Here is a 16,518-nt window from a genome sequence, read left to right as displayed (position 1 = left end):
TCTATGTAGATTTGCAGTATAATTACAATTTGACTCCACCACCACTCCACCTATTTCACTTTAAGGTTCCAGATTGTACTCACGTTTTTGAGTTAGTGTGTAACATTTTCATTTTATATGTTTAACATTTGTGGAATATATGTTCACTATGATACTAATTACTACATTTTCTTTTCCTCCTCTCTCTCTCTCCCTGCATTATATCTGTTATGTGTTTTGTGCAATACATTTTCAACATTAGATGGTTTAGACATGAATTATATAAGAGACCTAAATTGCAGTGCACACCTCCAGCAAGACTTTACATTTAAAGGTTAAAACAAAATCAGAATCCAACATGTACCTAGGTCAGGAGTCTCACAACTCCAGGTTATAGTCCAACAGGTTTATTTGAAATCACAGACTTTCAGAGTGCTGCCCCTTCATCGGGTTAAATGAGAGAAAAGCACACAGGTACAGAATTTATAGGCAGAGAGATCAAAAGATTATACAAATGGTGTGAGTGGAGTGTGGAATAATAAACCTCCACAGATGAGCAAAAGTATCAGACAGTGTGAGTAAAGTGTCAATAGCTGAATAGCAAGTGAAGGGCACGACCTATAATTTGATTAAATGAGGCAGAAAGATAATAACAAAAAATTTAAAATAAATTGTGCTGGAGACATTCCAAACCCTTGGAATAATAAGTTTAAAACTTGCATGCCGAATGTCTAACCAAAGTAACAAGTAATCCAAAACTGTACAAACTAATTAAGGTAATCGTCAGGGTAATCGTGTTAAAACAGGGCAGTGAGGAAGATTTTACAAATACAGAATAGTATGGTTGGGTTCCATGTCATGCGACATGAACCCAAGATCATGGTTGAGGCTGTCTTCATGGGTATGGAACTTGGCAGTCATAGACCACCTTGGAGGATGCTTACCCGAAGATCGGAGGCTGTATGACCTTGACAGCTGAAGTGTTCCCTGACTGGGAACAGTTCTTTGCTTACAGAAACTCAGCACCCACGAAACAGTTGAATGAAAAACTTTCCTTGTCACAATGGACGTTTTGGCACTCGACACTAGCATCCCCCACAACAACTGCATTGTGGCAACAGCCTTAGTACTCAACACCATCAACTGCTAATTTCCCCAAGGTGCCATCCTATAACTCATTCGCTTCAATCTCGACCACAATGTCTTCACCTTTGACAACCAGTTCTTCATCCAGACTCACTGAACAGCCATGGGTCCAAATGTGCACCCCAATATACCAATATTTTCATGCACCAGTTCAAGCAAGGCATCTTTGCTGCACAGAACCTCCCAATCAACGCTTTTCACCAGATACATCAACATTTTCTTCCTCTCTGCTCCTGCCGAGGAGTCAGTGAAATGACTACAAAGCAATATCAACAAGTTGCATCCCACCATCAGACTTACCATGGACTACTCTTCAGAATCAGTCTCATTCCTAGACACAGGCATCTCCATCAAGGACAGACACCCAGTACCTCACTCTACACAAGCTGACGGAAAACCTCACACTGCTGCACCTGTTAAAGAAGCTATCCCCTGTTGACAAGCCCTGCATATACACAGAATGTGCTCAGATGAGGAGTAGGAGGAACAGGACGGACACCTAAAGATGCTGAAAGATTCCCTTATAGGAATGGGATACAATGCTCAACTGATTGATTGCCAATTCTGACGTGCCTCAGTGAAAAACCACAACGACCTCCTCAGAAGACAGACACTGGACACAGCCAATAGAGCACCCTTTGTCATCCAGTACTTCCCCAGAGCGGAGAAACTACGCCATGTTCTTTGCAGCCTTCAACATGTCATCAGTGATGGCGAACATCTCACCAAGATCATCCCTATGCCCCCACTTCTCATTTTCAAGCAACCGTCAAACCTTAAACAGACCATCGTTCGCAGCAAACTACCCAGCCTTCAGGACATCAACCACAACACCACAAACCTGCCACAGCAACCTCTGCAAAACATGTCAGATCGTCGACATAGACACTACCATTTTATATGTGGGAACACCACTCACCACATACACGGAAGATACTCGTGACTTAGCCAGTGTTGTCTATCTCCTACACCGCAGGCAAGAATAGCCCAAGGCATGGTATATTGGTGAGACCAAACAGACACTGCAACAATGGATAAATGGGCACCACGCAACAATAGGCAGACAGGAATATTCCCTCCCAGTTGGGGAATATTTCAGCGGTCAGGGGCATTCAATCTCCGATCTTCAGGTAAATGTACTCCAAGGATACACAAGATGTGAAGGTGCTGGTGTTGGATTGGGGTGGACAGGGTAAAAAAAAGATCACAGGACACCAGGTTGCAATCCAATGGGTTAATTTGAAATTGTTCCTTCAGGTGCTAGTGAGAGGGGAAGAACTTAAGCACAGAATTTATAAGGAGAAGATCAAAGGGTCATACAACTCCATGCGCACAAATTGAACGCAATTAAGATATCTCTCAATTTAATCAGTAAGCATGGAGGTACAGGTTTCAATTGATTAATATGCAAATTCCAGAATTTCTTTCAAGTCACTGCCCTGAGATAACTTTAAGGTGTTATCAGTATAAAGGAGGTGACACCTCCAGGCAGAAAATGTATTTTAGGCGTGAGGTTTTGTTTGGAGTCTGTCTGTGTCTTTTATTTCTAAAGCAGGAGTTTGTAAAATGCTACATTGACTACTGTCTACAAGTTATGTACTTTTTGAACAAAATAGAATGTATCTGCAAATGCAAATTCACAACCACATAGAATTGCCGAGCAGAAACTGACAGCCAAGTTCAGAGCCCATGAAGCGGGCCTTAGCCGCGACCTTGGGTTCATGTTGTGCTATATGTAACCTCACCACACCGTTCTGCATCTGTAAAATCTTCCTCACTGTCTTGTTTTAACACCATCACCGTGATAACTTATGATTGCTCTACCTTAATTAGTTTGCAGAGTTTTGGATTGCTTGTTATTTTGATTAGACCGTTGGCATGCACCTCTTCTACCTGTCATGTTATTCCAGATATTTGGTTTGTCTCTGGCACCATCTTATTTTTAATTTTTTGTGATTATATCTCTGCCTCAATTATTTGGATTATGGGTCATCCCCTTCACTTACTGTTCAGCTGTCGACACTTTACTCACACTGTCGGACACTTTCCTTCACCTGCAAAGACTTATTATTTGACACTTCACTTGCACCATTTGTGTGATCTATTGATCCCTCTGCCTATAAATTCTATGCCTGTGTGTTCTTCTTCACTTCACCTGACAGAGGCTGCGCTCCGAAAGCTTGCGATTTCAAATCAACCTGTTGGACTATAACCTGGTGTCATGTGACTCCTGACCTTGTCCACTCCAGTTCAACATGGGCACAGCCACTTCACAACATGTATCCAGGCATGGATTTAACTTGCCTGTCTGAATGAGTTTGAACGCAGATAAACTTGTTAAATCCAGCAAATCTTCCCCACATCCCCTCTCTGCAGGCCTATCACTGTTCTCTAAATTTCAGTAAGATCCTCCACCCCTCATCATTCTAAACTCAGTTGAGTACAGACCTAGAGTCCTCAACTGCTCCTCATATGACCAGCCATTCATCTCTGGCGTCATTCTTGTAAACCTGTTCTGAACCCCCTCCAATGCCAGCACATCCTTCCTTAGAAATGGGGACCAAAACTGCTCACGATATTCCAAATGCAGTCTGACCAGAGCCTTATACAGCTTCAGCAGGACACCTCTGCTCTTGTATTCTAGCCCTCTTGAAATTAATGCCAAAATTGCATTTGCATTCCTAACCACCAACTGAACTGACAGTTTAACCTCCGGAACTCTGAGCTAGAATTCCCTAATCCCTTTTGTGCTTCAGATTCCTGAAGCCTTTCCCCATTTAGCAAATAGTCAATACCTTTATTCTTAACAAAGCACGTAACCTCACATTTGCCCGCATTGGATTCTACTTGCCTCTACGTTACCTGCTCGAGCCACTATTTAGGAGTATGAATGCAACGTGATATTAGTTTTCAGACCGGATTACTTTCCATGTCTTGGAAGGTATGTTTCTCCACTTGGGGATTGCCTCATTGACCTTGCAGCATAAATTTCCTTCTGATTCCATTGGTGATTCTCATGGCTGCCTCAGCTTTTCTATTTGATTGGCCATAGTGTGGCAATGATGTATGATGTTGAATCTCCCAGTTGTTTTTATTTCTTCATTTTGTGGGATGTGGGTGTTGCTGGCTGGCCAGCATTTATTGCCTGTCCCTTGAGAAGATGGTAGTGAGCTGCTTTCTTGAACAGCTGCATCCATGTGCTGTGGGTATAGCCACTATGCCATTAGGGAGGGAATTCCAGGGTTTTGACCCAGCAACAGTGAAGAAATGGCAATATATTTCCAAGTCAGGATGGTGAGTGGCTTGGAGGGGAGGTGATGGTGTTCCTATATATTTGCTGCCCTTGTCCTTCTAAATAGAAGTGGTCGTGGGTTTGGAAGGTGCTGTCTGAGGATTTTGGTGAATTTCTGCAGTGCAACTTGTAGTAGTAGGAGTAGTACACACTGCTGCTACTGACCGTCAGTGGTGGAGGGAGTGGATACTTGTGGATGCAATGTGAATTGAGCGGGCTGCTTTCTCTTGGATGGTGTCAAGCTTCTTGAGTGTTGTTGTGGCTGCACTCATCCAGGCAAGGGGGGTGGGGGTGGGGGGAGTATTCCATCACACTCCCGACTTGTGGAAGTGGACAGGCATTGATCAGTCAGGAGGTGAGTTACTCACTAGAGTATTCCTAGCCTCTGACCTGCTCTTGTTGCCATTGTGTTTATGTGGTGAGTCCAGGTGAAGCGATCAAATACTTCATTAATGAAAAACAACATCCTCAATTCACAGAGTCTACAGTTACATTCATGGTCTCTCTGTCCTGAGCTTGTTAGCTTGGTACTCACAATAAGTACTGCACAGACTACTGTGGGTTTTGATTTCTCTGCTCTTCTTTGGCCAACAGAGCACTTGACTTGCCTTTTTCAGACTTGACTCACTTCTTCGGTGGCTTACGTTAATGTTTCAGTGGCTTTCACCTCAACGTCTTGGGGATGATGAGGACCTCTGCTGTTTGTGATCTATGAATGGTATAGAGAGAGTGGAATATGTGAGACTTTTTCCCAGAGTGGAGCAGTCAATTACTGCGGGACACAGGTTCAGGGTGGAGTGATGAGGAGGTATTTAAAAAATGTGCAAGGCACATTTTTCTCACAAAGGGGGTGAGTGCCTGGGATGTGCTGCCAGAGGAGGTGGTGGAAGCAGACACAACAGCAGCGTTCAAGATTCACCTGGCGGAATACAGGGATAGAGAGACACAGATCCTGTCAGTGAAGACTGTTTTAATACGTAAGGGCAAAATGTGTCAGCGCAGGTTTGGAGGGCCGAAGGGCCTATTACTTTGCTGTATTCTTCTTTGCTCTTTGTTCGATGACTATATTTCCTTTGAGTTTTCAATTCGCATCTGCTTGCCCAGTATGCACTTGTGACCCCAGGGATATCCTAGCTATTTACGGACCACACCTCCATCACTGTTTCCTGCTGCACTTGGAGACTTGCATCTTGTTGACCAATTGTTTGATTTGAGAAAAGGTTCTTGTCTGACAGATTTATGATTTCTCCTGGGTTGATGGTTTTCAGAACAAGTCAGGCTGCTCTGTCATAGCATCTTTTGTCTCACTGTCATAGTCTCCTCTCTTGTGGGGAGTACTGTTCTCAACATCAGGTCATTTGTTTCACTTGCATGTCGCATCCAGATATCTCTATAACTGAGTAACTTCACTAAAATGCTTTGAGATGGCTTGTATTTGAACTCGATTGTCACTTTGTCTCTTCCAGGTAGGCATTGATAAAAATGTTTACATGCAAAGAAATGGGAAAGGCAATTATGATGCAATTAGGCAAGATTTAGGATGAATAGGATGGGGAAAGAAACTGCAGGGATGGACACAGTTGAAATGTGGAGCTTATTCATGGAACAGCTACTGCGGGTCCTTGACAAGTCTATTTCTATCAGACAGGGAGGTAGTTTTAGAGGAGCCGTGATTTACTAAAGAAGTTCTTGTCAAGAGAAAGAAGAAGGCTTATGTGAGGATGAGGCGTGAAGGCTCAGTTAGGGCGCTTGAGTGTTATAATTTGGCCAAAAAAGATCGAAAGAGAGGGCTAAGAAGAGCCAGGAGGGGACATGAGAATTTGTTGGCGGATAGGATCAAGGAAAACCCTAAGGCCTTCTACAGGCATATCAGGAATAAAAGAGTGACTGGAGTAAGATTGGGGCCAATCAAAGATAGTAGTGGAAAGTTGTCTGTAGGGGGACTTGCATTTCAGAGCTACAAGGTCATGCTTCAGCTGTACCAGACACTGGTAAGGCCGCACCTGGAGTATTGTGTACAGTTCTGGTCACCGCATCATAGGAAGGATGTGGAAGCTTTGGAAAGGGTTCGGAGGAGGTTTACGAGGATGTTGCTTGGTATGGAAGGAGGGTCTTACAAGGAAAGGCTGAGGGAACTGAGGCTGTTTTTGTTGGAGAGAAATAATAGAGATGCTTAAGATAATCAGAAAATCAGGGTCGAGAGTGAGAGCCTTTTTCCTCAGTTGGTGAAGGCTAACATGAGGAGACGTAGCTTTAAATTGAGGGGTGATAGATATAGGACAGATATCAGAGGTAGTTTCTTCCCTGAGTAGTAGGGGCGTGGAACAGCTGCCTGCAGCAGTCGTAGACTTGCCGACATTTAGGGCATTTAAATGGGCTTTGGACATACATATGGATAATAATGGAACGGTGTAGTTTAGATCGGCATCTGATTAATTTCACAGGTCAGCACAACATTAAGGGCCGAAGGGCCTGTACTGTGCTGTAATGTTCTATGACAATGGCCAGGCACATTTTCTCAATCTGGGATTAGCATTGTCGCATTTGGATTGACCTTCTCATTATTCTCTCTGCATTGGGGTTGCTGCAGTCCCTGTTTGGTGTTTCACATCAGGCCAACTGTATCATTTGCATTTTAGCACTGGTACTGTCTCATTAGTTGCTTGATTTTAGTGGACACTGGTAATCACTCCCTTTCATTCCTGGCTATCTATCTGAAAACCGTAATAGTTCAATTAGGTAAATTACAATACAAAGCCGAGGTAGATGGCTCTTGTGGAGTGGTAGTGTCCCTCCCTGTGAACCAGGAGAACCAAGTTCATGGCCTGTCTATTCCAGAGGTGTGTAATAACATCACTGAGCAGGTGGATTAGGAAATATCTAAAAAGCCAAAGTCTGCTCAGTACTGTGACCTCTTAGCAGTGTCATACAAGCAAGTGGGAGAAAGGTGAGGAGTCCAAAGGTGTGGCACGTGTAAAGCACAGCAGATCAGGCAGCATCCGTGGAGCAGAAAAGTTGACATTTCAAGCATAAGCTCTTCATCAGGAATGTGATTCCTGATGAAGAGCTTACACTCGAAATGTCGACTTCTGACTCTCATTCCTGATGAAGAGCTTATGCTCAAAGCGTTGACTTTCCTGTTCCTGACTGGCTAAGCTTTTCCAGCACCACACGTTCTGACCACCTGAGTATGTGGCAATCGAAATGTGTTATTGAAGTATTCAAAGTGGCTCAGGAATGTTCTAATGTGATTTTCAGTGCTCTGAAGAGTAAAGCTAATGAGGATATGCACACAGGACCTCCTCAATGTGCAGTCATTAGTAAGCTTATTTCTGTCTCATGCACTATATTGGTATTTAGCTGGTCGCTGCAACCCCACCCTCCCAAACCCCTCTAAAAACACAGTCCTCTGTTCTTTTTAAGAGCCAGCCTGTTAAATCCTTAATTGGATGGCAAGTATGTCTCCAGGACAGTTAAAAGTACATCCCTCTTGTGAGTGAGTGTTTCTGCCTGGAGGCAGGTTTGACACCTGGGAGTGGTTCTGGTCTGTTTCCTGTCCCCTGAGGATAACCCCCAGCCAGCCATTGGTCTTTGTGGCTCAGCTATTCACCAGTTAATCCCTAGTGAGATGCTAAGGGAAGTGAATATAACATTTCTGACAGCAATCTGATGGCATTTGACAGAATTGGAAAACCCCTGTTAAGGTTGGCTTGTTCAGTCGGCTTACTGACAATAAAAGATATGACTTGCAGCACTACCAATGACAGTAATAGAAATGTGTCTTTCTTGGATTTCCACTGAGGTTAGGAAATGTGATAGATTATTTATTAGCGTTGAGTTATAAATAGAATACCATACTGTGGGAGCAAATGCTCCCAGAGGTTCATGCTATGTGGTGAGTGGGAGCCTGAGGCAAAACAGCATAAGTCAGTGATTTTGCCCAGCAGGATGTCACAAAGTCATCCTGGTCTTGGCTGCTCCTTTCAAAGCTCATTTCTGTGAGGTGGAAAGATCCCTTCTAATTTTGGACACATTGCAAATAGACCATGACCTAATTCAGAAGGTATTTTCCACAGTTTTAATTTGGAAAGCAGCCCTGTGGAGTTGAGTGGAACAAAGACATTCCTTTTGTAGAGTATCTGCATTCGATCTTTGGTGATCTAATGCAATAGTATTCTCATTAGATCACCATCCTCATCCACTTCCTCCCCAAAATAAAGCACTAGCTGCCAGGGTTTTTTTGCCCTGGGCTGTGGCAAAATGTAGACAGCCCCATAAACTATTTATACTTGACTGATGTCAGTGGTCTTAATGTCACGGTAGCTCAGTGGTTACACTGCTGCCTCATGGCACTAGGGACTCGATTCCAGCCTCTGGTGACTCTCTGTCTGTGTGGAGTTTGCACATTCTCCCCGTGTCAGGGTGGGTTTCCTCCGGGTACTCCGGTTTCCTCCCACAATCCAAAGATGTGCAGGTTAGGTGAATTGGCCATGTTAAATTGCCCGTAGTGTTCAGGGATGTGTAGGTTAGCTGCATTAGTCAGGGGTAAATGTAGAACAATAAGGGAGCAGATGTGGGTGGGATACTCTTTGGGGGGTCTTGCTGGGCTGAGCGTCCTGTTTCCACACTGTCGGGATTCTGTGATGATGAGGACAAAGAAACATCAGTTTAGTTTAAACTCTGACAACAATTTCATGTTGAACTTTGATGCTCCTGATTTTCTGTTTGTTGGATAACCATTTCTGAAGCATTGATAGGAGTTGTGCATGGGCCTCTGCGGAATTCCCAGCTTAGCAGATTCCAAAAGAATTGCCTGGAAAATTGAAGATTCCACTATGCAATTCCACGACACCTGTAACTTTCCAAAAGTATTCATTTGAATGAGAGATTTTGGACGATTGCGATTAAGTGATAAGTTACTAGCTCAAGTGAGACCAGTTCAGTTTAGAAAACTGGGTCAACATGGGTGAGTTGGGCCGAAGGGTTTATTTCCACGCTATATGACTGTATGACTCTGTTTCAGAATACGACAGCTGACTGCTGTGAAAGGGGGTGCTTACTCCTGATTTGTTCTGTTCTATATGTGACCTCTGAGTGGAAGTATGACTTGGCATTTCTCAATTTGCCCTTATTAGACTCTCCTGTTGCAGAGCTCTTTTGTTGCTTAACAAAAGGAACTGAATGGCAATTTGTATAAGATTGTCATTCCTCAGAAAATCCAGTCTGATATATTGTATTTTAAAAAATATTTTACCTGTTTTAAGCAAACCTCAAAGATGCAATAACCCAGTTATGTTATGACGATGGCTCGACCATTTGCAATTAAGACCATCCTCTAGGTAAGGTCAAATGAGAGAAAACTTTATAAGAAATAATATGACAGCTTTGGGGCTGGAGCACATGGGGAGCACAGTTGGAGAAATTATGGATAACTTCCTATATGTTATTTCAATGGCAGCCATTTGTGAAATCAGTCGTTATGTACACAAGGTGTGATTACATGGCCAAAATGGTTGGTAAAGATGGCCACTGCTACCTGTGCAGGTGGCATCAATGACTCATCACTGTGATTCAGATTTAAGATTCTGATAGAGTGGAATTGGATGGTCAAAACTGCTTGCACTCCCCATAGGGCAATGCTTGCTTAATTTATCCAATATTGTGACACTCATAGATTCCAATATGTTATTCCCTGTATTAATCAAATTGGCTGGTGTTGGCAATCCAATGGCGTGTGTGTGAGCAAGACACGGTGTGTGGGAATGTCTCTATTCCTCCCTCTTTCAAAAAGGTACACATACACACAGAAATAATGTGTCAGAGTATTGCGTGGGTGTTTGAGAGTCTGACCTCTGTGCCTCATTAGCTGTAACAATAACTGGAGTAATATCACATGTTTTTTCCACACAGTATGGGCATTGTTCATAAATGCAGCCTTTTATATGTTATAATTGACACTGACTGCTGGAAGGAAGCGACTGACTACACCAGATATGTCCCATGAGAAGGCCATAGAACTGATTCTTTCCTGCAAGAACGTGGAGAAAGGGCTCGGATGTTTCAGGGGTCTATAGGTAGTCCTCAACATTGAGCGACCCCCCCCACCTCAGAGCAAAGTCCCAAGCAGACAATGCTCTCGCCTCCCTTTGTTGCTGAGAAAGGGCGACTGGAGTTGGAGGCTGTAAGGTTCCCGAACTGGATGAGAATTTTCCCCACAATATAGTGAGGAGCAAGACTGTCCATGCCATATTTGTCATAGAATTCACTCCAGATAAGGGGCTGTAAACAGACAAAATGCACACTGCCCATGTCAAAGGGTGAAACCACTTCAGGCCATCATTGGAAATTACATTAATTAATACTTTGCAGGTTTCACGTTTTGTTTTCTGGATTTTTTTTCACATTGTTATCAGAAATTCAACTTTTATGTGGAAGGAACTGGATTTCTTTTAAGAGGACCTGTTAGCCTCCGCCAGAGAATTTCTGTACTCTCAGATTGCTCTTTTTCCAGATTAATTCCTTTATGGTTATCGGGTCAAAGTCCTGGATTCTCTGCTGAACAGTACCCTGTGTGTACCCACATTACACAGACTTCAGAACAAAGGTGGCTCACCACCATCTTCTCAAAGGCAGCTGAAGATCAGCAATCGTGCTGACACCACATGAGCAAATACCAAAGAAGCTACAGCAGTAACCAAATGAAATTTTTAAAATTCCATCGTGGGATGCATGAATTATTGTCCGTCCTTAATTAGAAAAAAGCACAGCACATCAAGCAGCATTAGAGGAGCAGGAGAGTCAGTGTTTCGAGTAGGACCCTTCATCAAGACTGGACCAGCCCTGATGAAGGGTCTTGCCCAAAACGTCGACACTCCTACTCTTCTGATGCTGTTGGCCCTGCTATGCTGTTTCCAGCTCCACACTTTACGGACTCTGACTTCTTCAGCATCAGCAGTCCTCCCTATCTCTATCCTTATTTGTCCTGGAGCCGGTGGCAGTGAGCTGCCTTCATGAACTGCAGCTGTCCTTGGGGTGTAGGGACACTCATGGTGCTCCGGAATCCACTGCATGAGGAGATATGAGTTACTGAGTTTCCGTTCATTTGAGATTATAGATCCTTTCTAATCATTCATTTCAGAAATGTTATGCCCCTCTGGAGCAGCTGGGTCTTTAGCCAAGGCCTCCTGGCTCAGAGATGAGTTCAGTTTGGCTCAGGTGGTTGAAGGCTGAGTTGTGATACACAGTGACGTCAACAGCGTGGGTTCAATTTGACACCAACTGAGGATTCTCCTTCTCAACCTCTTCCCTCCACCTGAGGTGCGGTGACCGTCAGTTTAAACCACCACAAGTTGACTCCCTCAATTGGGAGAGCAGCCTATCGTCTGTTAAGACTATGGCAATTTTACCATTACCTAGCAGAAAGTTAGGGCCCCCATCAATAGGTCACATATCATTTGAGATTATACAACTCCTTTGAGATATAACTCAAACAAACTAGTGAAGAAAAATTGGTGAACTTTAGCAAAGAAGTAGTATTTCTATTTTTGGGTAGTTTCAAACTGTAGAGTTTTGATATTAGTGCTAATTTATAGTGTATTCTATTGGCTTGATGTAACGTTTTAGAATTTGGCTTGAGCTATCTTTTTACTTCATTTTTAAACAGCTAACTTTGATTATTTGCTAATGAGGCAATTAGTAGAACAGCTTCTTAGGAAGAGTTGGATTTGCTAACTTAATGACTCTAAAGGTGCTGAATGGTGTGTGTAAAGCAATTGTGACTGTTTAATTTTGGGAGCAATTTCGACTCGGCTTGTCAGCTTCAAAGAAGTACCAAGAATTTGAATTCATCAACTTAAACTGAGTATGTTACCAAAGTTTTAAACAAGATTCATGTTTACATTTGCTAACTGACTTGGTCACTCCACTGAATCTTTAGAGTGCAGGACGGCATGTTATAAGAAATATTTGTTCTTGGTTATTTAGAGGTCTTGGAAATGTGAGGATAATGCTTTTATGATAGATGGCATTATTAGAGGATATAATATGTGGTGGGCTGCTGTTGGAGCGGTAGAGTGGTGGTGTCCTTGTCTTTGACTCAAAAAGCCTGGGTTCAAGTTCCATCTGCTCCAGAGATGTGTCACAACGCGTCTAAACAGACTGATCAAAATTATTTCAGGGAGGTCTTGTGGCGTAGTGGTAGTGTCCATACCCCTTAGCTGGAAGGTCTAGGTTCAAATTTCAACCTTTCAGGTTGATTTTAGAGTAACTATAATAGTGATTGCATCACTTTTCCTGCATCGAAGAGGGTGAGTCATGTGATCACAAAATGTAAGGCTCATTCGTGGGGCTTAGGGAATAAGGCACATTGCTCATTTTCATGAATGTTTTACCAATGCTGATTGCTTCCACACTAGACTGTAGCTTCTTTGGAGTATTGTCAATATCTGGCCGTATGTACGCTTGCCTTTATTGGTCAGTGCATTGAGTATAGGAATTGGGATGTCATGTTGCGACTGTGCAGGACATTGGTTGGGCAACTCTTGGGATACTGCATTTGGTTCTCACCTCCTCACTATAAGAAAGATGTTGTGAAACTTGAAAGGATTCAGAAAAGATTTACAAGGATATTGCCAGGGTTGGAGGGTTTGTGCTATAGGGAGAGGCTGAATAGGCTGGGGATATTTTTCCTGGAGCATCGGAGGCTGCGGGGTGACTTTATCCAGGTTTGTAAAATCATGAGGGGCATGAAAAGGGTGAGTAGATGAGTTCTTTTCTCTGGAGTGGGAGAGTCCAAAACTAGAGGGCAAAGGTTTAAGGTGAGAGTGGAAAGATCTAAGGGGCACCCTTTTCATACAGAGGGTGTATGGGAGGAAGTAGTGGAGGCTGGCACAATTACATTTGCACAAAGTAATTGTAAAGATAATGTGTTTCTCATGGTTCTTGTTTTAGCTTGAAGAAGGTTGTTCTTCAAACTATCTCAGGCCAGATTTCTAGGTTTCTTTTAAACAATATTTTTTGCAAAATTATTAACAGCTCTGAGCTGTACCATTTCTAACCTTTCTTCGGAGTCCTACCGTGTTGTTAATGCGGTCACAGTTATATCACAGTCTACCTCAGAGGCATTCTGACATATTCATTAAGGCTTTCCAAGCATGTAGCACACTAACATGTGTTCATAATTGGAAAGGGGCAGCAGTTCCTTTGTGAAATATGCAGCCGATTACTTTCTTTCATTTTCAAAGGATCTAAAGTGAATTGATATGATTTGGGACTATGCTTGTTACTGCAGGAAAAAAAAGTACTGTACTTACTCAAATAATTGTCGATCTCATGTAAAGGTTGACCTCTTTTTTTTTTGGCCAAATAATCTGGAAAATTCCATGCATCTTGTATAAGCATCAATCCTAGTTGTTGTTAGATAACAGATCAACGTTTATGAGTCCGTGTGCTGGCCATCAGGTCCCGCTCCAGCTTTCCAGTCTGCCGGTTGTCCGGCTCTGCTTCTGTTCCGGGGTTTTCAGAATTACCATAATTCCTTCTTTTTTCTTAATTTGTTTACAGATCAATTGGGCTTCTGCTAATAAGATATGAATTTTGACAGGCATGAATTTCAGCCATCAGAAGTAATATCCATGTAATAGTCAACCCAATAAATTTAGCCTTAAAAAGCAGTCAAACAAATTTGACTGTTGCTCAAGTATATATGGTAACCCTGTTTAAATGAAAGATTAAGCATCTGCAATAAGAGTCAAATTATTTTTAGGCATAACTGAATCGATATTCAAATGTCCTCCCTCGCCAAGGACGGCAGTGGTTTTCAGTGTTCCGACTAGATGTCTTTCACCTGGCTTGAAAGGTAATCTCTTAAAGTAATGAGCGCAGGGACATAAATGAATTTGTGTAAATGCAAATTTAGAATGTTGATTAGAAGACATTTTGAAGGGACTATTGGATTCCTGTCACAGTATTTTTAATTTTTGAATCCTCCCATTGCAGCAAGTAATGATGAGACCACATTAATTTGAATTTAAATTTGTCCAAATTAAGTTGAGATGGTACAGTTTAACTCTGTTCTTATTCGTTGTTCCCCCTGGAACTAGGAGACTTAGTGTCACAAAGATGGTCCCTTTTTAAAAAAGCTGTTCCTTTTCTCAAGGATACTGTGTCCTTGATTTTTTTTCAGAGGGGTCATAAACAGCTCCTGGCTCCAAGGTGACTAGTTTGGTACAAAGATGAAAAAGGTTTTGAGGCCTTTTGTTTTCATGTAAACAGATGAGACTTCAGGCCAAAGTCGTCATGTTTTAGAATTGACATGCACAATGAAAGGGGAGTGGTCAGCTCTCTAACTGAGCAGTTCAGTCCAGAACTAGTTAGGAGTTCAACATGAGCTGTGTACAAACAGGCTCTCTCTCTCCTTCTGCCCTTCTAACTTCAACCTGTAAGCATTTATTCCATTTTTACTGTTTTTTAAAGGAGTTTGCTTATTGGGACTCTTGTGTATGTTGAGAACAGCATAATTAAGGCCAGTTTGGATAGACTGAGTTCTGTAGGGGTTCTTGATTCTGTTCTTTATGTTTCATTGTGTAATTTTGTGAATAAATTTTGTCTGTTTTAAAACCTAGTAGTCAATCTGGCTAACTTCGGATAATTCCCAAAGTTGCAAAGTTATGGTCTGAGCTGCCTGCCTAAGAATGTTTTAAGTGGTCTGGCCTAGTCCATAACATTAGTTTAAAAACTTAAGATGGAGATGAGAAATATTTTGAGGGTTGAGAGTCTTCCAGAGAGTTGGTGGAGGCAGGGTCTTTGAATATCTTTTGTGACAGAGATAGACTTTTGACTAGCAAATAGTCTAAGGTTATCAAGTGGAGCAGGATTGAATGTTTGGAAATCCTCTTTCTGCTCCTAATTCTTTTGATTATCTGCCTGCATGAATCAGTTCAGAGATTAGCCTTGTCTCCAGGTTGAATTTTACTTCTGAAGAGGTGTCGCCATATTCTCCTCGTGTTTCAGAACAGATGTGTTGAATGCTTTGTCTGTTTTTGCATTTACCAGCAATGTAGAATCTGAGACCGAGGTAATAACTTCAGTGCTCAGAATGTTGTTTTTCTCACTTTATTGGATTGGCACCATGCTGGGTGAAACAGTCCAGAAAGAATCTATGCTAATAAATAGCCTGAGGGTAATATTGCAATTAAACATGATTGCTTGCTGTGCATAGTGACCTATATGAAATAGTTTTGTCAAGGACTCAGAGTGGATCTGTTGTATAATTATATCAATAAAGTCATTAACTTACATTCACTGATGCTTTTAAAGCCTCTTAAAATGGAGGCTAGAACTGGGTGTATGAGGAGCTTAGGAAGCCTTTTAAATAAAATGCATCCATCCAATTGTTTAGCTCATCTCATGGCTGCGTACATTTGTTAAATTCATCTTCTAAACAAGACTTAACTGAAAATTCTAAGCTCAGTTCAAATTGCCAAAGGACTGGTTGTACAATCATGGCTTCTGTTGCCATAGAAACTGGCCTTTCAAACAGTTTACCACCTATCAATTCCACAGTGCTCCAGAAGAAACTGTATGCATCAAGGTGGCGAGTCATGTTCCAGTAGATTAACAGTGACTGTATGTTTTTTTAATATCTCTTGTATGGATTGGTGATGATTTTGTGGAACATAGGGGGAGCACTTACTGATGTTCTTTTCCCCTGCAGTGTTTGAGGAGCCAGAGGATCCCAGTAACAGATTCTTCTTCTCAGAGATAACCTCTTCAGTGTCTGATGTGAAGTTCAGTCACAGTGGCCGGTACATGATGACACGAGATTACCTCACTGTCAAAGTGTGGGATCTGAACATGGAAACCAAGCCTATAGAAACCTATCAGGTATTCCATATTGAACATTCGGAAGTCCAATGTAGTTGTAATCTTTATGTCACAGTGTCCACGGGATGGTGTCCAGGATGATGAGAATCCTGGAGAGGAACTTGGAGGTGGAGCTATTCCCACCTATTTGCTGCTTTTGAAAATGGAACTCCTGAAAACCAAAAAGCAGTCCCTGAAAATCTGCAATGGGGGAGTGTGTAGGGGCCATTTGTGCCCTA

The 16,518-nt window shown here is 42.3% G+C and overlaps 1 protein-coding gene across 5 annotated transcripts in view; it reads left to right on the top strand.

The window, feature by feature from the left end:
• Positions 1-16,518, top strand: part of LOC140485661 (serine/threonine-protein phosphatase 2A 55 kDa regulatory subunit B gamma isoform) — a 337,293-nt gene that overhangs the window by 284,829 nt on the left and 35,946 nt on the right. For all 5 annotated transcript variants that reach the window (XM_072584052.1, XM_072584050.1, XM_072584051.1 and 2 more), the window contains one exon: positions 16,131-16,300. In XM_072584052.1, coding sequence (XP_072440153.1) covers positions 16,131-16,300 — 170 coding nt within the window. The remainder of the gene's footprint in view (positions 1-16,130; positions 16,301-16,518) is intronic.

This window comes from Chiloscyllium punctatum, chromosome 14 (assembly GCF_047496795.1).
Source record: "Chiloscyllium punctatum isolate Juve2018m chromosome 14, sChiPun1.3, whole genome shotgun sequence".
Classification (NCBI taxonomy): domain Eukaryota; kingdom Metazoa; phylum Chordata; class Chondrichthyes; order Orectolobiformes; family Hemiscylliidae; genus Chiloscyllium; species Chiloscyllium punctatum.
Note: the sequence above shows the minus strand (reverse complement) of the source record. Positions and strands in the feature narration are given on the sequence as shown.